Source organism: Salmo salar, chromosome ssa16 (genome assembly GCF_905237065.1).
Source record: "Salmo salar chromosome ssa16, Ssal_v3.1, whole genome shotgun sequence".
In the NCBI taxonomy this organism is placed as follows: Eukaryota; Metazoa; Chordata; class Actinopteri; order Salmoniformes; family Salmonidae; genus Salmo; species Salmo salar.
In genome coordinates this window covers 66,116,874-66,144,839 of record NC_059457.1, presented here as the reverse complement: position 1 = coordinate 66,144,839, position 27,966 = coordinate 66,116,874, and the positions used below count along the sequence as shown (strand labels likewise).

Here is a 27,966-nt window from a genome sequence, read left to right as displayed (position 1 = left end):
ATAGAGGGACCAGTGTGACAGACTGTTTGTGGTTCCTGGAATGCTTGTAAATGACACATGTGCTTGCTGATACAGTACTGTGTGTGTTGTGTGATAGAGGGGGAGATGTTAAATGACAGGGCTGTAAAACCAACATAAACTTTACCTTGGTCTGTCTGCTCCCTTCTGCTTAGTAGGTTACCTCACATGATGGTCTACAGCAGAGAAGTACAACAGAGAAAAGGAGTAGGCTACTGGTATCTCCCTCCACAACAGAGAAGTAGAACAGAGAAAATAATTAGCCTGTGGTATCTCCCTTATTTTTTATAAATGAATTCATATTTTTAATGAAGATAAAGTCTCAAAGCAGTGATTCCTGTAAGTGGCCAACTGTCAATGTGATGACACAATGATTATGCACGTAGTTGAATGGAAAAACGATATCCTTATTGTAACAACCTACTGTAGCCGACTTCAGCAGTTGCCGTCTCTTACCTCTATTTCACTTTGTCACCCCTCATTGGGTCCTTCTGCTTCTCAAAACTGACTGTATGTTGGAAACGATTAGCCATTCACTCACCCCTCGCTGTCGGTGGAAGGCGCATCCTGCACTGTAAGGTTTTGGGCAAAAGTTTAATTTTCTTTGCAAAGTTTCTCAAGGGCTACACAGGAAACAAAACGGATACTTCAAACAGTCTATCGAAGCCCTGTGCGCATTTCTGTCTACGGATTTTACATCGGAATTTCTTGTAACTATTTTATTCTTTGGGGAGTTTGTCATTATAGGACTGTATAACTATGGAGTTTTGCGCTTCGTGAGGAGTGGCATTGAGGAGAAACCAAAGCCATGGTAAAATGGGATACAGTGAGTCTGGATTTAAATAAAGGTTAATACAAATTATAAGGTGAGATGTTTAACATTTTCCTTTCGGTTCAGGTCATACCATGTTTGATGTGCGTAAAGATGCGTTCATACAGTGGTCACTAATTTCGCTCATAGTCTATCGATTTTCTCTGCTGTGAAGTATTTTGTCAGAAATCACCTTTTCATTTGTATTTGGGTACTACTGAAATAGGCCTATAATGAATCTGTAACCCTCGACCAGCTCCAGTGATAGGAACACTTTGTGGTGGATGGATGCGCAGCTGAAGATGGCCAGTCCCGCCGCATTCATATTGATACTGTCCATACTGATGGTGCCAGTTACAAGTCTCCCCTGCCCGCGCCAGTGCACGTGCCCTCAGGCCACAGAGGTGCACTGCACGTTCCGTTCCCTGCTCACCGTGCCCGCCGGCATACCCAGACAAGTGGAGCGCATGAACCTGGGGTAAGCCTGATGGATTGGCTTTATTCAATGACCCGCAATGAGACCGTAGGCCTAAAAAGCAAGCAGCATGCACAATAACTTATGCCGATAGACGTACAGTATGGGTAAAATGTGAAGTGCATAAAGTATACGATTTGTATTTATGCATGTGCATTGTAGACCAATAAAAATAAACAATAAGCAATCAAAAAGTCACTTTTCATTAGAGGCCTTTAGAATTGTTTACAGTTAAGTACTTGTTCAAATGTGCTAAGCATGTAACTGAAATTAATCTCTCTGCAACTCACAAGTAAATATGCATAATGCAATATGCCTTCAGTGAAGTCTGATGTAATCTTATTATATACCCCATGCTTTTTACTGAGTCATTTCACATAGGAGCTTTAGCCATTTCTTAAAAAGAACAGAGAAGCCCACCCACTGTATATGTTCCCATTACAGTACCACCTTTATTGACAATGTTTGGATCATGAAGTCTTAAGTTCCATCAGGTCTTTAACAATGTCTTCTTATATAGTCAGAAATGAAGGCACTTTGCTCCACAAAGAACAAGTCAAGTAAGTTAATAGTCAGTCATGAATTGCTTGTGTCATTGTTGTTTCCTGTAGGTTTAACACCATAAACCATGTGACTCAGACCTCTCTGGCTGGGTTGAGGAAGCTGGAGCTTCTGATGATGCATGGGAATGATCTCTACAACATTCCCAACGGGGCCTTTAGGGATCTCATGTCCTTACAGGTACAAATCAAATCAAATTTTATTTGTCACATGCGCCGAATACAACAGGTGGTACAACCTTATAGTGAAACGCTTACTTACAAGCCCTTAAACAACAATGCAGTTTTAATACAAATTTGTGTTAAGTAAAATTAAATAGATAAGTAACGTTTTTGTATTAAAATAACAAATAATTAAAGAGCAGCAGTAAAATAACAGTAGCGGGGCTATATACAGGGGCTACCGGTACAGAGTCATTGTGCGGGGGCACAGGTTAGACGAGGTAATTGAGGTAATATATACATATAGGTAGAGTTAAAGTGACCATGCATAGATAATAAACAGAGAGTAGCAGCAGTGTAAAAGAGGGGGAGACAATGCAAATAGTCTGGGTTGCCATTTGATTAGCTGTTCAGGAGTCTTATGGCTTGGGGGTAGAAGCTGTTAAGAAGCCTTTTGGACCTAGACTTGGCCCTCCTGTACCGCTTGACGTGCGGTAGCAGAGAGAACAAGCAGAGAGACTATTTTTAGGGCCTTCCTCTGACACCGCCTGGTATAGAGGTGATGTACTGGGCCATTCACACTACCCTCTGTAGTGCCTTGTGGTCAGAGGCCAAGTAGTTGCCATACCAGGCAGTGATGCAACCAGTCAGGATGCTCTCGATGGTGCAGCTGTAGAACTTTTAGAGGATCTAAGGACCCATGCCAAATCTTTTCAGTCTCCTGAGGGGGAATAGGCTTTGTCATGCCCTCTTCACGACTGTCTTGGTGTGTTTGGACCATGATAGTTTGTTGGTGATGTGGACACCAAGGAACTTGAAGCTCTCAACCTGCTCCACTACAGCCCCATCAATGAGAATGGGGGTGTGCTTGGTCCTCCTTTTCCTGTAGTCCACAATCATCTCCTTTGTCTTGATCACGTTGAGGGAAAGGTTGTTATCCTGGCACCACACGGCCAGGTCTCTGACCTCCTCTGTATAGGCTGTCTCATTGTTGTCGGTGATCAGGCCTACCGCAGTTGTGTCATCCACAAACTTAATGATGGTGTTGGAGTTGTGCCTGGCCATGCAGTCATGAGTGAACAGGGAGTACAGGAGGGGACTGAGCACGGACCCCTGAGGGGACCCCGTGTTGACGATCAGTGTGGCAGATGTGTTGTTACCTACCCTTACCACCTGGGGGCGGCCGGTCAAGAAGTCCAGGATCCAGTTGCAGAGGGAGGTGTTTAGTCCCAGGCTCCTTAGCTTAGTGATGAGCTTTGAGGGCACTATGGTGTTGAACACTGAGCTGTAGTTAATGAATAGCATTCTCACGTAGGTATTCCTTTTGTCCAGGTGGGAAAGGGCAGTGTGGAGTGCAATAGAGATTGCATCATCTGTTGATCTGTTGGGGCGGTAGGCAAATTATGGTGGGTCTGGGGTTTCTGGGATAATGGTGTTGATGTGAGCCATTATCAGCCTTATTAAGCACTTCATGGCTACAGACGTGAGTGCTATGGGTCGGTAGTCAAAATGTCAGTGAAGACACTTGGCAGTTGGTCAGCGCATGCTCGGAGTACACGTCCTGGTAATACGTCTGTGAATGTTGACCTGTTTAAAGGTCTTACTCACATCGGCTACGGAGAGCGTGATCACACAGTCGTCCGGAACAGCTGATGCTCTCATGCATGCTTCGGTGTTCCTTGCCTTGATTGAGCATAGAAGTAATTTAGTTCATCTGGTAGGCTCGTGTCACTGGGCAGCTTGTGGCTGTGCTTCCATTAAAAAACAGGAAATGTTAATTAACATGAAATATCACCTCAGTACTGTACAGTAGGATATAGAGTATAGAACCAGGCAATTGTTCCATTCTATTATTATATTCTACTCTATTCTACTATACTCTATTCCAGAGTTTCCCAAACTCGGTCCTGCACCCTGGGGCCCCCCTGGGTGCACGTTTTGTTTTTTGCCCTAGCACGACACAGCTGATTCAAATAATCAAAACTTGACGATGAGTTGGTTATTTGAAGTTTGGGAAACCCTGCTCTATTCTATTAGGATGATAACTCACTCACCTCTGCCTTTCTTCCCCTCAGATGCTGAAGATGAGCTATAACAAACTGAAGGAGATCAACAGACACACTCTCCAGGGTCTGTGGTCTCTGACCAGACTCCACCTGGACCACAACCATCTGGAGTTCATTCACCCAGACACCTTCCAGGGCCTCACCTCCCTACGTCTCCTACAGCTGGAGGGGAACAGACTGCAGCAGCTACACCCCTCTACCTTTTCCACCTTCTCCATGATGGGACACTTCCACGTCTCCACCCTCAGGTGAAGCCGAGCATGATGAACTACAGTACCCATAATGCTCTGGACAATATTTGGTTTTATCTTAGTATCGGGCGCTTTCTCAATTAATCTTTCATAGATTATTTGCGTCCTCTCTCCTCACCGCCTTCTCAAAACCCATTGTAGAAGAAGGTCAGAGGGGCGGGACCTTGTACCTTCTCTAATGCAGTTGAAAATGAGGCATGGAAATATGATGTGAGGAATCACGGAAAGAGGAATTGAGATAGAGCCAAGATGTTCCTGAAGCTAATGTTACAATGTCCCTCCTGTCTCTTTATCGATACGTCAGGCACCTGTACCTGTCGGAGAACAGGCTGACCTCGCTGCCCCAGAAGCTGCTGGGAGGAATGCCCCAGCTGGAGAACCTATTCCTGCATGGGAACCCCTGGACATGTGACTGCAGGATGAAGTGGTTCGCCGACTGGGACAAAAACTCACCAGGTTATGTAAACTCAGCTAAAAAAGAAACATCCTCTCACTGTCAACTGTGTTTATTTTCAGCAAACTTAACATGTGTAAATATTTGTATGAACATAACAAGATTCACAACTGAGACATAAATCTCCTCCTCATGGACCGCACCAGATTTGCCAGGTCTTGCTGTGAGATGTTACCCCACTCTTCCACCAAGGCACCTGCAAGTTCCCAGACATTTCTGGGGGGGAATGGCCCTAGCCCTCACCCTACCAATCCAACAGGTCCCAGACGTGCTCAATGGGATTGAGATCCGGGCTCTTCGCTGGCCATGACAGAACACTGACATTCCTGTCTTGCAGGAAATCACGCACGAACGAGCAGTATGGCTGGTGGCATTGTCATGCTGGAGGGTCATGTCAGGATAAGCCTGCAGTAAGGGTACCACATGAGGGAGGAGGATGTCTTCCCTGTAACGCACAGCGTTGAGATTGTCTGCAACGACAACAAGCTCAGTCCGATGATGCTGTGACACAACACTCCAGACCATGACGGACCCTCCACCTCCAAATCGATCCCGCTCCAGAGTACAGGCCTTGGTGTAACGCTCATTCCTTTGATGATAAACGCGAATCCGACCATCACCCCTGGTGAGACAAAACCGCGACTCATCAGTGAAGAGCACTTTTTGCCAGTCTTGTCTGGTCCAGCGAGGGTGGGTTTGTACCCATAGGCAACGTTTTTGCCAGTGATGTCTGGTGAGGACCTGCCTTACAACAGGCCTACAAGCCCTCAGTCCAGCCTCTCTCAGCCTATTGCGGACAGTCTGAGCACTGATGGAGGGATTGTGCGTTCCTGGTGTAACTCGGACAGTTGTTGTTGCCATCCTGTACCTGTCCCGCAGGTGTGATGTTCGGATATACCGATCCTGTGCAGGTGTTGTTACACGTGGTCTGCCACTGCGAGGACGATCAGCTGTTCACACAGATGAGCAGAGACCCTGGGAATCTTTCTTTTGTGTTTTTCAGAGTCATTAGAAAGGCTTCTTTAGTGTCCTAAGTTTTCATAACTGTGACCTTAATTGCCTACGGTCTGTAAGCTGTTAGTGTCTTAACCTCTCTGGGAAATGTGGGATGCTAGCGTCCCAGCTGCGGGACACACTATTCAACAGCCAGTGAAATAGCAGGGCGGCAAATTCAAAACAACAAAAATCTCATAAATCAAATTTCTCAAACATACAACTATTATATCCGATTTTAAAGATACACTTCTCCTTAATCCAACCACATTGTCCGATTTCAAAAAGGCTTTATGGCAAAAGCATAACATTAGATTATGTTAGGACAGCACCTAGACAAGAAAAACCACACAGCCATTTTCCAAGCAAGGAGAGGCGTCACAAAAACAGAAATACAGCTAAAATTAATCACTAACCTTTGATGATCTTCATCAGCACTCATAGGACTTCATGTTACACAATAAATGTATGTTTTGCTCGATAAAGTTCATATTTATATCCAAAAACCCCATTTTACATTGGCGTGTAATGTTCAAAAATGTTTTGCCTCCCAAAACTTCCGGTGAATGAGCACATAAATTTACAGAAATACTCATCATAAACGTTGATAAAATATTAAACTGTTTTTCAAAGAATTATAGATACACTTCTCCTTAATGCAACCGCTGTGTCAGATTTCAAAATAACTTTACAGCGAAAGCACCACTTTGCAATAATCTGAGTACAGCGCTCAGAGACGAAACCAAACCCGCCATTTTGTGGAGTCAACAAAACTCAGAAATAACATTATAAATATTCACTTACCTTTGATGATCTTCATCGGAATGCACTCCCAAGAATCCCAGTTCCCCAATACATGTTCATTTGTTTCGATAAAGTCCATATATATGTCCAAATACCTCTTTTTGTTCGCGCGTTCGGTAGAGTACTCCAAATGCACTGTGCTCCTGCAGTTAAGTTCAGACGAAAAGTCAAAAAAGTTATATTACAGTTCGTAGAAACATGTCAAACGATGTATAGAATCAATCTTTAGGATGTTTTTATCAAAAATCTTCCATAATATTCCAACCGGACGATTCCTTTGTCGTCAAAAAAGAAAAGGAACACAGCTAACTCTCACGGGAGCGCGTGCCACTGAGCTCATGTCATTTGCTCAGTCATCTGACTCCAGGACCTCTTATTCTCTCCCTATTCACAGTAGAAGCATGAAACAACGTTCTAACGACTGTTGACATCTAGTGGAAGCCTTAGGAAGTGCAAAATGACCCCACAGACACTGTATACTGGATAGGGAATCACTTGAAAAACTACAAACCTCAGATTTCCACACTTCCTGGTTGGATTTTTCTCAGGTTTTTGCCTGCCATATGAGTTCTGTTATACTCACAGACATCATTCAAACAGTTTTAGAAACTTCAGAGTGTTTTCTATCTAATAATATGCATATCCTACCTTCTGGGCCCGAGTAGCAGGCAGTTTAATTTGGGCACATCATTCATCTGTCACTAAAAAGTTGACGACCGTTCCACAGGTGCATGTTCATTAATTGTTTATGGTTCATTGAACAAGCATGGGAAACCGTGTTTAAACCCTTTACAATGAAGATCTGTGAAGTTATTTGGATTTTTACGAATTATCTTTGAAAGACAGGGTCCTGAAAAAGGGACGTTTCTTTTTTTGCTGAGTTTATTTTATTTACTAGCTACTCAGTGAATGTACATATTCGTCAGTGATGGCAGATACAATTGGATCAATGCTCAAAGCATAATGCAGCTGTCATTTTACACATTTGTGCCTTGAAAATGTATGTCCAAAACCTAAACAAACTACACATTTGGAATTCCAAACATTGAATAATGATGTTAATGTTCCCTCTCATTTTCCTTTCTTCATAGGTGTGCTGAAGTGTAAAAAGGACAGGGCCTACCCAGGAGGTCAGCTCTGCTTTATGTGTTACTCCCCAAAGAACTTACGAATGAAAGAAGTCCTGGGCCTGGACACACTGGTCTGCTCCAGCCCCGTTATCACCTCCCCTGATCAACCTACGACCCAAGAGGACACAGAGACAGAGGTCATGACCCTGGAGGAGTTCAAGGGGTCGTTCGGCAACATTACCCTAGGCCTGACGGACGAGCATGGGAACAAAGTGGATCTGGAGTGCAGCGTCGGAGAGCCCCGCAGGGAGTCGTCTAAGGTCAGCTGGGAGCAGGTCAACCCTCTGCAGCTGGCCTATAATGTGAGTATCTCCGTGGATCTGGAGTGTCCCATCAACAGGGACAATTATGAGAGACTCTGGAGGCTGATCGCCTACTATAGCGACACGCCCGCTCACCTGCAGAGAGAGATCATGCTGACTAAGGAGCCGGTGCCCAGCTACAGGTAGGCTGGATTAAGAAACTGCTTTTTAATTTATCATTATGGGCCAAATTCCAACTTCTACTTGAGTGTCTAGCTTTCATTTCGATGACTGTTAGCTAGCCGGACAGAGTGAAGAGACTGTAAATGTAGGTCCATTATCATTTCTACACAGTCTTGATTTGGTTTTAGTCATTTAAATGTTGATTGAGATAGTTTTTTCCCACAAAAATAAATTTATGTACAGTACCAGTCAAAGGTTTGGACACGAATAATCATTCCAGGGTTTTTCTTTATTTTTACTATTTTCTACATTATAGAATAATAGTGAAGACATCAACACTATTAAATAACACATATGGAATCATGTAGTAACCAAAAAAGTGTTAAACAAATCAAAATATACTGCTCAAAAAAAGAAAGGGAACACTTAAACAACACATCCTAGATCTGAATGAAAGAAATAATCTTATTAAATACTTTTTTCTTTATATAGTTGAATGTGCTGACAACACATTCACACAAAAATAATCAATGGAAATCCAATTGATCAACCCATGGAGGTGTGGATTTGGAGTCACACTCAAAATTAAAGTGGAAAACCACACTACAGGCTGATCTAACTTTGATGTAATGTCCTTAAAACAAGTCAAAATGAGGCTCAGTAGTGTGTGTGGCCTCCACGTGCCTGTATGACCTCCCTACAACGCCTGGGCATGCTCCTGATGAGGTGGCGGATGGTCTCCTGAGGGATCTCCTCCCAGACCTGGACTAAAGCATCCGCCAACTCCTGGACAGTCTGTGGTGCAACGTGGCATTGGTGGATGGAGCGAGACATGATGTCCCAGATGTGCTCAATAGGATTCAGGTCTGGGGAACGGGCGGGCCAGTCCATAGTATCAATGCCTTCCTCTTGCAGGAACTGCTGACACACTCCAGTCACATGAGGTCTAGCATTGTCTTGCATTAGGAGGAACCCAGGGCCAACCGCACCAGCATATGGTCTCACAAGGGGTCTGAGGATCTCATCTCGGTACCTAATGGCAGTCAGGCTACCTCTGGCGAGCACATGGAGGGCTGTGCGGCCCCCCAAAGAAATGCCAACCCACACCATGACTGACCCACCGCCAAATCGGTCATGCTGGAGGATGTTGCAGGCAGCAGAATGTTCTCCACGGCATCTCCAGACTCTGTCACATCTGTCACATGTGCTCAGTGTGAACCTGCTTTCATCTGTGAAGAGCACAGGGCACCAGTGGCGAATTTGCCAATCTTGGTGTTCTCTGGCAAATGCCAAACGTCCTGCACGGTGTTGGGCTGTAAGCACAACCCCCACCTGTGGACGTCGGGCCCTCATACCACCCTCATGGAGTCTGTTTCTGACCGTTTGAGCAGACACATGCACATTTGTGGCCTGCTGGATGTCATTTTGCAGGGCTCTGGCAGTGCTCCTCCTGCTCCTCCTTGCACAAAGGCGGAGGTAGCGGTCCTGCTGCTGGGTTGTTGCCCTCCTACGGCCTCCTCCACGTCTCCTGATGTACTGGCCTGTCTCCTGGTAGCGCCTCCATGCTCTGGACACTACGCTGACAGACACAGCAAACCTTGCCACAGCTCGCATTGATGTGCCATCCTGGATGAGCTGCACTACCTGAGCCACTTGTGTGGGTTGTAGACTCCGTCTCATGCTACCACTAGAGTGAAAGCACCGCCAGCATTCAAAAGTGACCAAAACTTCAGCCAGGAAGCATTGGAACTGAGAAGTGGTCTGTGGTCCCCACCTGCAGAACCACTCCTTTATTGGGGGTGTCTTGCTAATTGCCTATAATTTCCACCTGTTGTCTATTCCATTTGCACAACAGGATGTGAAATTTATTGTCAATCAGTGTTGCTTCCTAAGTGGACAGTTTGATTTCACAGAAGTGTGATTGACTTGGAGTTACATTGTGTTGTTTAAGTGTTCCCTTTATTTTTTGAGCAGTGTATATTTTATATTTGAGATTCTTTAAAGTAGCCAAATCAAATCAAACTTTATTTGCCACATGCGCCGAATACAATAAGTGTAGACTTTACCGTGAAATGCTTACTTAGAAAATATTTACCAAGTAGGCTAAAATAAAAAGTAATAATAAAAAGTAACACAATAAAAATGACAATAACGAGGCTATATACAGGGGGCACCGGTGCCGAGTCAGTGTGCAGGAGTACAGGCATGTTTAGGTAATCTGTACATGTAGGTGGGGGCGAAGTGACTATGCATAGGTAACAAACAAACAGCGAGTAGCAGCAGTGTACAAAAGGGAAGGGGGGGCAATGTAAATTGTCCGGTTGCGATTTTTATGATTTGTTCAGCAGTCTAATGGCTTGGGGGGAGAAGCTGTTGAGGAGCCTTTTGGTCCTAGACTTGGCGTTCCGGCACACCTTGCCGTGCGGTAGCAGAGAAAACAGTCTATAACTTGGGTGACTAGAGTCTGACAATTTTATGGGCTTTCCTCTGACACCGCCTATTATACAGGTCCTGGATGGCTGGAAGCTTGGCCCCAGTGATGTACTGGGCCGTTCGCACTACCCTCTGTAGCGCCTTACGGTCAGATGCCGAGCAGTTGCCATACCAGGCGGTGATGCAACCGGTCAGGATGCTCTCGATGGTGCAGCTGTAGAACCTTGAGGATCTGGGGACCCATGCCAAATCTTTTCAGTCTCCTGAGGGGGAAAAGGTTTTGTTGTGCCCTCTTCACGACTGTCTTGGTATGTTTGGACCATGATAGTTCGTTGGTGATGTGGACACCAAGGAACTTGAACTCTCGACTCACTTAACTACAACCCAGTCGATGTTAATGGGGGCCTGTTTGGCCCGCCTTTTCCTGTAGTCCACAATCAGCTCCTTTGTCATGCTCACATTGAGGGAGAGGTTGTTGCCCTGGCACCACACTGCCAGTTCTCTGACCCCTTCCCTATAGGTCGTCTCATAATTGTCAGTGATCAGGCCTACCACTGTTGTGTCGTCAGAAAACTTAATGATGGTGTTGGAGTCGTGTTTGGCCACGCAGTCGTGGGTGAACAGGGAATACAGGAGGGGACTAAGTATACACCCCTGAGGGGCCCCAGTGCTAACTTCTTGCAGATCATTGGGACGCTACCGTCCCACCTGGCCAACATCCGGTGAAATTGCAGAACGCCAAATTCAAATTACAGAAATCGTAATATTAAACATTCATGAAAATACAAGTATCATACATAATTTAAAAGCTTAACTTCTTGTTAATCCAGCCGCTTTGTCAGATTTCAAAAAGGCTTTACAGCGAAAGCACACCATGCGATTATCTGAGGACAGCGCCCCGCACACAAAAGCATTACATACATTTTCCAACCAAGCAGATGCGTCACGAAAGTCAGAAATAGCGATAAAATAAATCACTTACCTTTGAAGATCTTCATCTGGTTGCAATCACAAGGGTCCCAGGTACATAACAAATGGTCCTTTTGTTCAATAAAGTCCTTCTTTATATCCCAAAAAAGTAAGTTTCAATGGTGTGCTTGACTCAGTAATCCACCGGCTTCCCTCATTCAAAATGCATACAAAATGAATCCCGTAAGTTACCAATAAACTTCTTCTAAACAAGTCAAACAACATTCCTAATCAATCCTCATGTAAATAAATGATAACATTTAAGACGGAAAATACCGGAGACCATTACCGGAGATAAATAACGAAGCACTCACCGGAACACGCTACAAACACTACAGCCAAAATGGGAGCCACTTAGAAAAACTACAAATTCTAGCTCATTTTTCAAAAAACAAGCCTGAAACTCTTTCTAAAGACTGTTGACATCTAGTGGAAGCCCTAGGAACTGCAATCTGGGAGGACTTCCTTTTATATTCCCATTACCAGCCATTGTAATCAGAGGTGAGCTGGAAAAAAAAGAATCTCTATGGATTGTCCTCGGGTTTTTGCCTGCCATATCAGTTTTGTTATACTTACAGACATTATTTTAACAATTTTGGAAACTTTAGAGTGTTTTCTATCCAATACTACCAATTATATGCATATCCTAGCTTCTGGGCCTGAGTAACAGGCAGTTTACTTTGGGCACCTCATTCATCCAAACCTCCGAATACTGCCCCCTATCCCGAAGAACTTAAAGATCAGCGTGGCAGATGTGTGGTTGCCTACTCTTACCACCTGGGGGCGGCCCGTCAGGAAGTCCAGGATCCAGTTGCAGAGGGAGGTGTTTAGTCCCAGAGTCCTTAGATTAGTGATGAGCTTTGTGGGCACTCTCACATAGATGTTCCTTTTGTCCAGGTGAGAAAGGGCAGTGTGGTGTGCGATTGAGATTGCATCATCTGTGGATCTGTTGGAGTGAGTCTAGGGTGTCCGGGAGGATGTGTTGATGTGAGCCATGACCAGCCTTTCAAAGCACTTCATGGCTACCGACGTGAGTGCCACAGGGTGGTAATCATTTAGGCAGGTTACCTTCGTTTCTTTGGGCACAGGGACTATGGTGGTCTGCTTGAAACATGTCGGTATTACAGACTCGGTCAGGGAGAGGTTGAAAATGTCAGTGAAGACACTTGACGGTTGAGCCACGCATGCTTTGAGTACACGTCCTGGTAATCCGTCTGGCCTAGCGGCTTTGTGAATGTTGACATGTTTAAAGGTTTTGTTCACATCGGCTACCGAGAGCGTTGTTACACAGTCATCCAGAACAGCTGGTGCTCTTGTGCATGCTCAGTGTTGCTTGCCTTGAAGCAAGCATAAAAGGCATTTAGCTCGTCTGGTAGGCTCGCGTCACTGGGCAGCTCGCGTCTGGGTTTCCCTTTGTAGTCCGTAATAGTTTTCAAGCCCTGCCACATCCAACGAGCGTCAGAGCCGGTGTAGTAGGATTCAATCTTAATCCTGTATTGACGCTTTGCTTGTTTGATGGTTCGTCTGAGGGCATAGCGGGATTTCTTATAAGTGTCCGGATTAGTCTCCAGCTCCTTGAAAGCGGCAGCTCTAGCCTTTAGCTTGATGCGGATGTTGCCTGTAATCCATAGCTTCTGGTTGGGATATGTACGTACAGTCACTGTGGGGGGGACGTCATCGATGCACTTATTGTTGAAGCCAATGACTGAGGTGGTGTATTCCTCAATGCCATTGGATGAATCCCGGAACATATTCCAGTCTGTGCTAGCAAAACAGTCCTGTAGTGTAGCATCCGCGTCATCTGATCACTTCCACATTGAGTGAGTCACTGGTACTTCCTGCTTTAGTTTTTGCTTGTTAGCAGGAATCAGGAGGATAGAATTCTGGTCAGATTTGCCAAATGGAGGGCGGGAAAAACTTTGTATGCATCTCTGTGTGTGGACTAAAGGTGGTCTAGGATTCTTTTTTTCCCTGGTTGCACATGTGACATGCTGGTAAAAATTTGGTAAAACTGATTTAAGTTTGCCTGCATTAAAGTCCCCAGCCACTAGGAGAGCCCCTTCTGGGTGAGCATTTTCTTCTTTGCTTTTGGCCTTATAGAGTTAGTTGAGAGCGGTCTTAGTGCCAGCTTCATTTTGTGGTGGTTAATAGACGGCTACGAATAATACAGATGAGAATTTTCTTGGTCGATAATGTGGTCTGCAGCTTATCATAAGGTCTCGAGCAATACCTCGAGACTTCTTTAATATTAGATATCGCGCACCAGCTGTTATTGACAAAAAGACATACACCCCCACCCCTCGTCTTACCAGTGGTAGCGTCTCTGTTCTGCTGGTGCATGGAAAATCCCGCTAGCTCTATATTGTCCATATCTTCGTTCAGCCACGTCTCGGTGAAAACATAAGATGTTACAGTTTTTAATGTCCCGTTGGTAGGATAATCTTAATAGTAGGTCATCAATTTGATTTTCCAATGATTGCACGTTAGCAAGAAGAATGGAAGGCATTGGGAGTTTACTCGCTTGCTTCCGGATTCTCAGAAGGATCCCCGCTCTGCGTCCCCTTTTCCGGCGTCTTTTCTTCACGCAAAAGGTGTGGATCTGGGCCTGTTCCAGTGAAAGCAGGGTATCCTTCTCGTCGGACTCGTTAAAGGAAAAAGTTTATTCCAGTCCATGGTGAGTAATCGCTTTTCTGATGTCCAAAAGTTATTTTCGGTCATAAGAGACGGTAGCAGCAACATTATATACATAAAAGTAAAAAAATAAGTTACACAAAACGCAAAAAAAAATAGCACAATTGGTTGGGAGAATGTAAAACGTCAGCCATGTTCTTTGGCGCCCTTTGCCTTGATGACAGCTTTGCACACTCTTGGCATTCTTTCAACCAGCTTCATGAGGTAGTCACCTGGAATGCATTTCAATTAACAGGTGTGCCTTGTTAAAAATTAATTTGTGTAATTTCTTTCCTTCTTAATTTCTATGGGCTAGGTGGGACTTGACCGTCCCACCTGCGGGACACACTATTCAACAGCCAGTGAAATAGCATGGCGCGAAATACAAAACAGCAAAAATCTCATAATTTCATTTTCTCACACAATCAACTATTTTACACTATTTTAAAGATAAACTTCTCGTTAATCTAACCACGTTGTCAGATTTCAAAAAGACTTTACGGCGAAAGCAAAAAATTTGATTATTTTAGTACATAAACTTCACAAGAAAAACCACACAGCCATTTTCCAAGCAAGGACATGCATCACAAAAACCAAAAATACAGCTAAAATATTCACTAACCTTTGATGATCTTCATCAGATGGCACTCATAGGACTTTATGTTACACAATACATCTATGTTTTGCTCGATAAATTTCATATTTATATCCAAAAACCCCATTGTACATTGGCGCGTGATGTTCATAAAATGTATTCCCACCAAAACTTCCGGTGAATGTGCAAATCAATTTACAAAAAATACTCTTCATGAACGTTGATAAAATTTACAACAGTTATTGAAAGAATTATAGATATACTTCTCCCTAATGCAACCGCTGTGTCAGATTTTAAAAAGCACATTTTTCAATATTCTGAGTACATAGCTCAACCATCAAAGCAAGCTATACAGATACCCGCTAAGTTCTGGGGTCAACTAAACTCAGAATTAGTATTATAAATATTCTCTTACCTTTGCTGATCTTTGTCAGAACGTACTCCCAGGACTCCTACATCCACAAGAAATGTTATTTATGTCCAAATAGCGTTTTGTTTGTGCGTTCAGATCACTATCCAAAGGCATAACGCGCGAGCGTAAATCCAGACACAAAAAGTCAAATAGTTCCATTACCGTTCGTAGAAACATGTCAAACATTGTTTACAATCAATCCTCAGGGTCTTTTTAACATAAAACATCGATAATATTCCAACCGGACAATAGCATATTCATTACAGAGGAAAAAGAAGGAGGGGAGCGCTGGCAGGCTCGCGCATCACCAAGTCCTTTGTCCTCAGGCAGTCCACTCATTGACTGAGCTCCTATTTTCTGCCCAGTAACAGGAGAAGGATGAAACACGTTTCTAAAGGCTGTTGACAGCCAATGGAAGCCTTAGGAAGTGCAACGTGACCCCATAGACACTGTAGTTTCGATAGGGATTCAAAAGAAGAACTACAATTGTCAGATTTTCCACTTCCTGGTTGGATTTTTCTCAGGTTTTTGCCTGCCATATGAGTTCTGTTATACTCACAGACATCATTCAAACAGTTTTAGAAACTTCAGAGTGTTGTCTATCCAAATATTCGAATAATATGCAAATATTTGACTCTGGGCCCGAGTATTAGGCAGTTTACTCTGGGCACGCTTTTCATCCGAAAATGAAAATACTGCCCCCTATACCTTAAAAAGTTAATGTGTTTGAGCCAATCAGTTGTGTTGTGACAAGGTAGGGGTGGTATACAGAACATAGCCCTATTTGTATCAGGAATCAAGGTAAGATCCAGATGCAGACATGTCGAAATAACAATGGTTTAATAATCCAACAGGGGCAGGCAATAGACAGGTCAAGGCAGGCAGGGGTCAGTAAACCAGAGGTGGGGCAACGGTACCGGACAGACTGCAGGCTCAGGGTCAGGGTAGGCAGAGGTCAATAATCCAGAGGTAGGGCAAAGGTACAGGTCGTGGTCAGGGGCAGGCAGAGTGGTCAGGCAGGTGGGCTCAGAGTCAAGACAGGCAAGGGTCAAAACTAGGAGGGCGAGAAAAGAGAGACTGGGGAAAGCAGGAGCTGAGAACAAAAACACTGGTTGACTTAACAAACAAGACGAACTGGCAACGGACAAACAGAGAACACAGGTATAAATACACAGGGGATAATGGAGAGGATGGGCAACACCTCGAGGGGGGTAGAGACAATAACAAGGACAGGTGAAACAGATCAGGGTGTGACAATTTAGTAAAATACCAAGCCCATATTATAGCAAGAACATCTCAAATAGGCAAGAGAAACGACAGTCCATCATTACTTTAAGACATTAAGGTCAGTCAAAAGAAAGACCCAGAGTTACCTCTGCTGGAGAGGATAAGTTCATCAGAGTTACCAGCCTCAGAAATTGCAGCCCAAATAAATGCTTCACAGAGTTCAAGTAACAGACACATCTCAACATCAACTGTTCAGAGGAGACTACTTGAATCAGGCCTTCATGGTTGAATTGCTGCAATGAAACCACTACTAAAGGACACCAAAAATAAGAAGAGACTTGCTTGGGCCAAGAAACACGAGCAATGGACATTAGACCAGTGGAAATCTGTCCTTTGGTCTGATGAGTCCAAATTTGAGATTTTTGGTTCCAACTGCCGTGTCTTTGTGAGACCCAGAGTAGGTGAACGGATGATCTCTGCATTTGTGGTTCCCAGCATGAAGCATGGAAGAGGAGGTGTGATGGTGTGGGGGTGCTTTGCAGGTGACAATGTTGGTGATTGATTTAGAATTCAAGGCATACTTAACCAGCATGGCTACCACAGCATTCTGCAGTGATACGCCATCCCATCTGGTTTGCACTTAGTGGGAGTATCATTTGTTTTTCAACAGGACAACCAAAAACCCACCTCCAGGCTGTGTAAAGGCTATTTGACCAAGAAGGAGAGTGATGGAGTGCTGCATCAGATGACCTGGCCTCCACAATCACCCGACCTCAACCCAACTGAGATGTTTAAGGATGAGTTGGACCGCAGACTGAAGGAAAAGCAGCCAAGAAGTGCTCAGCATATGTGGGAACTCCTTCAAGACTGTTGGAAAAGCATTCCATGTGAAGCTGGTTGAGAGAATGCCAAGAGTGTGCAAAGCTGTCATCAAGGCAAAGGGTGGCTACTTTGATGAATCTCAAATATAAAATATATTTTGATTTGTTTAACACTTTTTTGGTTACTATATGATTCCATATGTGTTACTTAATTGTTTTGATGTCTTCACTATTATTCTACAATGTAGAAAATAGTAAAAATAGAGAAAAATTAGTAGGTGTGCCCAAACTTTTGACTGGTATTGTATATATTAATAATAATCAAACCACCTGCAGGCCGGATTGAATGGGCCTTGAGTTCAATACGTGATATAGAGCATCTAATTTCATACTGCTATGTTATGTTTTATGTTATGTGTTTTTTTCTAACAAACTCAAACTTCTTGATCTCCAGGTACAGGCAGGACCTGGAGAGAGACGCATTGTACTACACAGGGGTTAAGGCTAACATGGTAGCTCAACCATCCTGGCTGATGCAGAGCTCTGTAGACCTGCAGTTGAACAGGCCCCAGTCCACTGGGAAGAGCGTCAAGCTGATCCTCAGCACCCACCTCACACAGACCGTGGAGCCTGAGCTGGAGCGCAGACACCGTAGGACATGGGTCATGATAGAGAACACAAACACTACCAGGACGGTGCTGAGTGTTGTAGTGGGCAGCCCTGCTGTAATGGACTGTAACGTGTTGAGCTCAGGAGACACAGTGGTTCGCTGGATGCTGCCAGACGGGACCCAGCTGGAGGCACCGTACAGCAGCCCAGACAACAGGGTGTCAGTGTTGAGCACCGGTAGGTTGGATATTAAAGCTGTAGGACACTCAGACTCAGGGATATATTACTGTATCGCCCAGGTCTCTGACGACCTCAGTGTCCTCCCTTTCCGCCTGACGGTTGAGGAGTCCTCCAGACCTCCCCCTCTTGGAGGGGATGAGATGGCACCTACCCTCGTAGAGGGGTTCACCGGTGTCCCTCTCACTCTAAACTGTGTCGTGTCTGGCTCTCCTGACCCTGAGATTAACTGGATCCTTCCTGACAGCAACATAGTGAGTCACAGAGCCAACTCTTCTAGAGCGCTGGTGTATTCCAACGGAACTCTGAGAGTCCCAGAGAGTCGACTGACAGACAGTGGATATTATAAGTGTGTGGCCATGAACCAGCATGGTGTGTATTCCCTGGCTACTAAGGTGACTCTCACCAGACAGTTAGGAGCAGAGATACGACCACTGAGGAGAATGAGGCCACAGTCTGCTTCAGGGGTCAACACCAGGGTCAAAGCCCCCATGGAGGACACTGAGGAGGCATCAGGGGATGATGAGGACACACAGGAGGAAGTCCCCTCCTCGCCTTCCTCCTCATCTTTCTCCTCCTCCTCATCCCCGAGCCGTGTGGAGCTAATGAATCGGAGGAGAGGCCAAAGTTCAAACAGGGGTGGTGGTCATCCGTTTAGAAACACATGGAGGCGACCGGCTGTACCTAGAAAACCAACCACGACAGGGACAAATGATGAAGACAAGAAAAACACAGTGGAGACGAGAAGGAGGATTAACGTGGCAAACAAAAATATAGACCCGGAGAAGTGGGCGGACATTTTGGCCAAAATCCGTGACAAGAACGGACAGGGTAACACTAACATAACACCCAGCTCAACTCACCTCACCACAAAGAAGAAGCAGGAGTCAACAACAACAGCTAGCGCTAAGCAGACAGAGTATCCGGACAACATAGAGGGATCAACGGACGACATTCATGAGGAAGAGGAGGAGGAGCTATACACACCCACTACTATACCGCATACTCGACACACTACTTACACCACAGACTCAGATGTGGATACAGCCACAAATCATGCACTTTTCACGCAGCCGGTCACAGAGCCTGTCACATCTGTTCCCCCACATCTGCTCAGTAACACTGTCGTGCACACAGAGACGCAAAGCAGGCACACAGTCACACACACACACTCCCAGACCCTGGGCCAGCAGCATGTGAACGTCTGGACCAGTTCTTCGAACAACGACTCTTCACTAGAAAAACAAAGCACCACCACCACCGCTTTGACTACAGATGTTGACGCGGTTACAGAGTCCGATATCTCACCCACGTCTGAGGATAATCAGGGGGCGAAAGACGCTAACGGACCCAGTGTTGTTAACAGCTTTAATGAAGGAAGTGACACATATTTAGACAGAGCTGAACTTGACCCATCACTCACCACCGCCACAGTTAGAGGGTACTCTGAATCGGAAACAGAGAGAGATGAATTTTATCACTCTCTCACTGAGACTCAGAGCACAACTGCTAAACTAGACACAGATACTCAGCTAAAGCAGCATACACGGTCTAATATAACCCACCTTCCACTCACCACACCCTCTCCCAGAACCGAGCTCACATCAGCTGTGAATATGAGGAAGGAAACTCCAGGTGAGGTGGCTACTCGACTCAGGAACCAGAACTCCAGGAGAAGGAATGGGGGTGGGGGCAGGAGAAGACGGCCCAATGCGGGCAGAAAGAAGCCAAAGCCTAATAATCCGTTGAGAAGTGATTTTACAACCGCAGCCACACCTAAGGACGCGCTCCCAACAACTACCAAGGCAACCACTGCCACATGGATTAAAATAGAAGCGTTCGACAAGGCCAAAAGCAAGACAGACAGGTTTAATACCGCAGTTCCATCAACGGGCAGCCAAGCAACGTCATCAGGCAGAGTGAGTCACGAAGAGAATACAGTAGACTCTTTATACGAAGACAGGATTGACCCTTCAGTGAAACCTACAACTCGCTCCGAGACAAAGGACACCCTTTCACCACACGCCAAACCACTGTTCAGGAGCACAACAGCCCCACCGGCGTCTCCTACAACCTCTTTAACAGAAACATATAAACAAACAGCCCAGAGCAGCCATCACAGAACAGCCCCAGAAAGTGCCTCTCAGACTCCGAACACTCAGAGCCCAGTCCCAGAGCACTCGGATGTGCACACAACAGCCAGTCAGGGGACATTTACAAGCATCCCCCTTCCTGCAGTTAAACTAACCGAGACAACACAAAGGGGAGGCAGCGTTACTGTAGACCTTCACCCTGTTCCAAGTCCTGACAAGTCCCCGGAGAATCGCAACACTCGCCCGGGAGTGCCAGCAGATGGACAGCTCCACACACCAGACTATCGATATACAACAGGTACTACTGAGGTTAAAAAGGCGCCGGTCAAAGAGAGTGACAGCGTGTCTCCATCTATCCGGCATGAAATAACCACACACACCCCGGGTGCCTCAACGAAAGAGTCCTTCCATGAGAAGGCAGAACATGAGAAGGCTCGGGTTAGCACCACGGAAAGGCTGGTGACATCTGAAAGCTCTTATCGCGGATCTGGTTCCGATAAAACAGCCACTGTTAAGCCCAGAACAACCTTTGATGGGCACTATAACATCAGAGAAAGCACTTCCACCACAGGCAAAGACCAAACACCAGTGGAAAATGTTCCCGTTTCTGTTGCTGCTACTACGACAAAGGATGTTACTCCCACTATGTCACCTGTCACCTCCACATCACTTAGGACATTCATAGTTTTCCCCTCTAGGGTGAGGCCTCAGATCCCTGTACTAAACACTCCATCCACTAGGGTCAGGGCCCAACCTTCATCCAGAACAGTGGAGGTTCCCTCCAACTCCAACCACATCCCAGACAGTCACAGAGAGAGAGTCCTCATCTCTCAACCCGACCGGAGAAACAACCCAATCCTCAACAGAGAAGACTCCATCCTAATCACCAGATCTGACCCCAACAGACAACCACCACCAGCCGACTCCCACACCACTACTAAACTAGAGTCAACTGACATCAAGCCTGACCCAGTCATCGGTGTTAAACCAACCACCACAGAACCCAGAACACCCCACAGGACAGTCACAATCACAAACACCCAGATGGTCAAACAGACGACCATTACAACCACTCTCGCTTCCACCACCACAAAGAGCTTTTCTCAGACTTCATCAGTGTCTTCATCGAGGCCTCAGAGTCCGTCCAGTGGGGGCCAGAGGACAGAGACCCGTACCCAGACACAGGGGTTATCAGCTGGGGTGTCGGGAGGTGGTCAGAGACCCTCCGTAGCAGGACCTGTTGTAAGAGGGAAGCCCCGGATCACCAATGTGGATGTGCGGACAGTGACAGTGAATGCAGAGATGGATGCCCAGCTGCCCTGTGTGGCTGTAGGGGAGCCCAAGCCTTTCCTCTCCTGGACGAGAGTCTCCACTGGTATGTATAACAGTTCTTCCTTTTCTGTTCTCCCCTCTTCATAGAACATCCTCCTTCACCCTCTGTTACAGAACTACACAGCTGTATATAAGCCTGTTAATGTAACAAAAAAAGGAGAACCCTATTTGTCATGATATAAGCTAAGCTCCATTCTTATGCGTTTCAACAGACAACATGTTGTAGAAATAATCCTTTATCTGCATTGTTTTAATCTGCTCAGTGTCTTGAAACACACATTATTTTCATTCATGCAGGAGCGACAGTAGCCCAGAACACTCGGGTCCAGAGGTTCGAGGTCCATCCCAACGGCACTTTTATCATCCGTAACAGCCAGCCCCAGGACCGAGGCCAGTACCTCTGTATGGTCCAGAACCAGTATGGCGTGGACAAGATGGTGGTCTCCCTGATGGTCCTGGCCCAGCATCCAAGAGTGCTCCAGCCGCGCTACCGCGATGTTACCGTGTACCACGGGGACGGTATCGATCTGGAGTGCCAGGTACAGGGACATCCTATGCCCCGGGTCACCTGGGTGCTGCCTGACAGGATCCACCTCGCTGCGCCCCCAGCCCCGGGCCCTGCCAATCCAGCCAGTGGCCCCCAGCCCGGCCCACAGTCTGGCCCTAAGCACGTGAACCTCCTCAGTAACGGTACTCTTCGGATAACCCAGGCCAGCCACACAGACAGAGGGATCTATAAATGTATCGGCAGCAGCGTGGTGGGAGCCGATACAGTCTCTGTCCGTCTCCATGTGGCAGCCTTGCCTCCAGTCATCCAACAACCTCGCTATGAGAACATGTCCCTCCCCGAGGGCAGCACGGCCTACATCCACTGCACCGCCAAAGGAGCCCCTACGCCCATCATGCGCTGGACCACGCCCGACGGAGTCCAGCTCCTCACCTCGCAGTTCGTTAACGGACGGAATTTCTTTGTCTTCCCCAACGGGACCCTGTACGTCCGTGGGCTAGGCCAAGGTGATGCAGGGAGATATGAGTGTGTGGCCAGTAATGCGGTAGGAGCCTCCAGGAGAACCAGCATTCTGACAGTACTGAGACTCCCATCCTCCACCAAGGCCAGGATTACCTCCTCGTCTCCCCAGAGGTCTGACGTGGTCTACGGGGAGCTGCTGAGGCTTGACTGCATTGCTACAGGAAAACCAGAGCCCAGGATCGTCTGGAGGACCCCCTCTAAGAAATTAGTGGATTCCCAGTACAGGTATGCATCTTCTGGCATCTTTTTCACTGTCTAATATGCCCTTTAGGCCATTGTCTGTATGTACAGTGCCTTCAGAAAGTATTTATACCTTTGACTTTTTCCACATTTTGTTCTGTTACAGCCTGAATTTAAAATGGATTAAATTGAGATGCTATGTCACTGGCCTACACACAATACCCCATTATGTCAACGTGGAATTATGTTTTTAGACATTTTTACAAATTAATAAAAAATGAAAAGCTGAAATTTTTATTTAACTAGGCAAGTCACTTAAGAACAAATTCTTATTTTCAATGATGGCCTAGGAACAGTGGGTTAACTAACTTGTTCAGGGGCAGAACGACAGATTTGTATCTTTTTAGCTCGGGGATTTGATCTTGCAACCTTTCAATTACTAGTCCAATGTTCTAACCACTAGGCCACGCTGCCGCCCCACTAGGCTACGCTGTCTTGAGTCAATAAGTAATCAACCCCTTTGTTATGGCAGGAGTAAAAATGTACTTTTTACAAGTCACATAATAAGTAGCATGGACTGTGTGCAATATTAGTGTTTAATGTGATTTGTGAATGACTACCTCATCTCTGTACCCCACAAATACAATTATCTGTAAGGTTCCTCAGTCTAGCAATGAATTTCAAACACAGATTCAATCACAAGGACCAGGGAGGTTTTCCAATGCCTTGCAAAGAAGGGCACCTATTGGTAGATGGGTAAAAATGTAAAAAACAGACATTGAATGTCCCTTTGAGCATGGTGAAGTTATTAATTACACTTTGGATGGTGTATCAATACACCAATTCACTACAAAGATACAGGCGTCCTTCCTGCCGGAGAGGAAGGAAACCACTCAGGAATTTCACCATGAGGCCAATGGTGTCTTTAAAATAGTTAGATGGCTATGATAGGAGAAAACTGAGGATGGATCAACAACATTGTAGTTACTCCACAATACTAACCTAAATTACAGAGTGAAAAGAAAGACGCCTGTACAGAATTAAAATGTTCCAAAACATGCATCCTGTTTGCAATAAGGCACTAAAGTAAAACTGCCAAAAAAATGTGGCAAAGAAATTAACTTCATGTGCTGAATACAAAGCGTTATGTTTGGGGCAAATCAAACACAACACATCACTGAGTACCACTCATCATATTTTGAAGTTATGATTAAATAGATATATATAACTAACCACAGGCAAAATCCTAGAGGAAAGCCTGGTTCAGTCTGCTATCCAACAGACACTGGAAGACAAATTCACCTTTCAGTAGAACAATAACCTAAAACACAAGGCCAAATATACACTAGAGTTGCTTACCAAGACGACATTGAATGTTCCTTAGTGGCCTAGTTAGAGTTTTGACTTAAATCGGCTTGAAAATGTATGGCAAGACTTGAAAATAGCTCTCTAGCAATGATCAACAATCATCTTGACAAAGCTTGAAGAATTCTTGAAATAATAATGTGCAAATATTATATAATCCAGGTGTGCAAAGCTCTTAGTGATTTACCCAGAAAGACTCACAGCTGTAATCGCTGCCAAAGGTGATTCTAACATGTATTGACTCATTTACTTATGTAAATGAGATATTTCTGTATTTTATTTTCAATATATTAGCAAAAATGTATAAAAACATGTTTTCACTTTGTCATTATGGGGTATTGTGTGTAGATGAGTGGAAAAAAATATTTAATCCATTTTGAATTCAGGCTGTAACACAACAAAATGTGGAATAAGTCAAGGGGTATAAATACTTACCGAAGGCACTGTATATCAACTATCATCATCAGATGTTATCACGAATGAGAAGGTTTACTGTGAAATCATACAGACACATTTTCTATTCCCTAAAGGTTAGCTGAAAAACCATCAAAGGAAAATGGTTGCTATTAACAGCAGGAAATACTGTTATTCTCAAACAATAACAACTTGTTTTTGTTGGGGGGGTTTTCAGCTTCGACCCCAGGATAAAGGTGTTCACCAACGGTTCTCTGGCCATCCAGGCCATGACAGAGAAAGATGATGGGGACTACCTGTGTGTGGCCCGAAACAAGATGGGGGACGACTACATGCTTCTGAGGGTTAACGTGCTGACCAAGCCGGCCAAGATTGAGCAGAAGCAGCTGCTGGCGAGTCAGAAGGTCTGTCTTTTGTCTTAGGTTTCTATGTAAATAATGGTCTACATCCCAAATGGCACCCTATTCCCTGTAAAGTGCACTACTTTTGACCAGAGCCCTATGGGCCTTAGTGAAAAATAGTGCACTATATAGGGGTTAGGGTGCCATATGGGCAGAACCTTGGTTTTTTAATGTGATATTTTAATGTGCTGCATGTGAGTGTCATGCAAATATTTTGGTCGGTTTTCTGTCTGATGTACATTTTGAATTTGAAGGTGATGTATGGAGGAGACCTGAAGGTGGACTGTGTAGCGTCTGGCCTCCCCAACCCTGAGATCCGCTGGGCTCTGCCGGACGGAACCATGATCAACACACTGAAACAGACGGATAGTAGGGTTAGAGGTGGGCGCACCCGCAGGTACTTGGTGTTTGTTGAATCGCATCAACTTTACACATACCGTAAAATGTTATTGAATCACATAATACAGTATGTACACCCAATCTGTTATTGAATCACATTAACTGCATAGTCGATAAGAATCACAACACCATTTTCAAACAATCACCCAACCCCTCCCACCCCCCAGATACGTGGTGTTCGACAACGGGACGTTGTACGCCAACGACGTGGGGATGAGAGAGGAAGGAGACTACACCTGCTACGCTGAGAACCAGATAGGGAAGGATGAGATGAAGGTTCACGTCAAGGTGGTGGCGGACCCTCCGATCATCAGAGAGAAAACTCAAAGCCCGAGAGTCATCAGGGTTCTTTATGGGGAGACCGTGTCTCTGAAGTGCAGCGCCAAGGGAGAGCCGACCCCAGTCATCACGTGGCTATCCCCCACCCACCAGGCCATTGCCTCCTCCCCCACTAAGTACCAGGTCCATAATGATGGCACATTAGTGGTCAAGAAGGCACAACGCTTTGATGCTGGTAACTACACCTGCACAGCTAGGAACAGTGCCGGCCAGGACCGCAAAGTCACCAAGGTGGAAGTCCTTGTGACGGCGCCGACCATCAATGGACTGAGAGGTATGGTCAACACTATCAGAGTGACGGCTATAAGGGACCAGCGCACCATGCTGGCCTGCGAGGCCATGGGGACACCCATCCCCCGGGTCATGTGGGTGTTACCGGAGAACGTCATCCTCCCGGTGCCATACTACGGCAGCAGAATAACGGTGCATCGTAACGGTACATTGGATATACGTTCGCCGAAGGGGACCGACTCTGCTCAGCTGGCCTGCATCGCTCGCAACGAGGGCGGGGAGGCCAGGCTGATGGTCCACCTGGAGGTTAGAGAGATGGTAGAGAGGCCACAGCTCAGAGGACCCAAAACAGAGAGCCTCTCTCTAACGATAGGCAGTACCATGACCCTGAACTGCTCCTTTCAAGGAGGCCCAGCACCCCCAACGGTAACCTGGATCCTCCCAAATGGTTCCCCCCTCATGAGGGGTGCCCAGTTCTCCAAGTTCTTCCACCGACCTGACGGCTCCTTGGTCATCACTAACCCCTCTGTCTCTGAGAGTGGTATGTACCGCTGCCTGGCGAGGAATGTAGCCGGGCTAGTGGAACGTACTATTACTTTAGCCCCGGAAAGGAAACCAGAGATCAATAACCGCTACCACTCCCCCATCAGTATTATGAATGGGGAGAGCCTCCAACTCCACTGTCTCTCTACGGGGGACCCCCTCCGGCTGACGTGGACCCTGCCCAGTGGGGTGGTCCTGGGGCGGCCACAGAGAGCCGGTCGCTACGCCGTACTGGCCAATGGGACGCTCGCCATCCAGCAGGCGTCCGTCTACGACCGCGGCTCCTATGTCTGCCGAGTGGCTAACGAGTACGGCAGCGCCCTGCTCTCCGTACCCGTCATTGTCATCGCGTACCTACCTCGCATCACCAATGGCCCGCCTCCCGTGATGTACGCTCGTCACGGCGTGGCGGTCCAGCTGAACTGTGTTGCCACGGGGATCCCCCGAGCTGAGATTGCCTGGGAGACGCCGGATAGGACGCGGCTAGCGGTCAGTGCCCAGCCACGCCTCTTTGGCAACAAGTACCTCCACCCACAAGGCTCTCTCATCATCCAGAACCCCACACAGAGAGACCAGGGCTTCTACAAATGCACCGCCAGGAACGTGATAGGGGTCGATACTAAAGCCACCTATCTACATGTGTTCTGATTAGCCTTAGACAAATAGTTTTTTTATCATATGCCCAAGAAACTGCCAAAGGAGCTGAGCACAGCCAATGCTTTTCATCCATCCACATGATGTTGAAGAGACTTTGAATCACTGTCAACGCAAAGTAAAGATACATTTTCCAATCGGTAGCTAAACAAACGAGCTACTGTGTATGCAGTAGCTGTGCTGTATGCGTCCTGTGACGTCATTCAAGGCCATGTTTCAGCTGCATTTCAAAAAACCATTTTGTGACAAAGCCATTTTTCACTCATCAAAAAACACTTTGCTATGAAGGACTTTAATAGAGAGCAAAAACTGTAGTATTACTATTTGTAGCATTTATACAGACTGTATATGAGAGCATATGACTTTTCATGTAGGCTGCTTCTCTTTTCCATCTCCTGCGCTGACAATGACAATTTATGTCAAACTGTGTAGATAAGCGTAGCTAAATATCTTTTTACGTTCGATTTAATGAAAATATTCGAAATGATATACTGTTGATACAGAAAATATCCAATACTGCTGAGATGGGGACGATTTCAGGGGTCTAAGCAACAACGGCTGGTGCTACAATTATGAATAACTGCTTCACAACCATCCATATTATCTTACTATCTCAACCAAAAGTATTTTTAAGGACCGCTAACACTGCTATTTACAGGAGCGACTCACACATTACCGTTACTGCGATTATTGTACATGCAATATGGTTTAGATCTGCTAGCAACCCACATAGGTGTCAGCATCAGCTCATAAAATAATACTAATATGTTTCTACATGCCCTCATTATTAAATTATTTGTCTATAAAAGACTCTGATGTATAGGAATTTTACATGTTTTTAATAAAGAGAAGCTCAAAATCCA

General features: G+C 45.7%; 1 protein-coding gene across 1 annotated transcript; it reads left to right on the top strand.

Moving 5' to 3' along the window:
* Positions 1–200: 200 nt before the first annotated feature.
* On the top strand, positions 201–27,966 carry LOC106574270 (immunoglobulin superfamily member 10). Its single transcript, XM_014150056.2, has 11 exons — positions 201–884; positions 1,086–1,307; positions 1,916–2,045; positions 4,102–4,340; positions 4,648–4,799; positions 7,686–8,169; positions 17,731–21,590; positions 21,845–22,802; positions 24,754–24,940; positions 25,192–25,334; positions 25,504–27,966. The coding sequence occupies exons 2-11, from the start codon at positions 1,114–1,116 to the stop codon at positions 27,095–27,097; spliced, it is 7,941 nt and encodes a 2,646-aa protein (XP_014005531.2). The 5' UTR covers positions 201–884; positions 1,086–1,113; the 3' UTR covers positions 27,098–27,966.

Coding starts and splice junctions, on each gene's coding strand:
- LOC106574270 (XM_014150056.2), top strand. CDS start 1,114: ATGGATGCGCAGCTGAAGATGGCCAGTCCCGCCGCATTCATATTGATA. Junction 8,170..17,730: donor GAGCCGGTGCCCAGCTACAG/GTAGGCTGGATT, acceptor CTTGATCTCCAG/GTACAGGCAGGACCTGGAGA. Junction 25,335..25,503: donor AGAGGTGGGCGCACCCGCAG/GTACTTGGTGTT, acceptor CCCACCCCCCAG/ATACGTGGTGTTCGACAACG.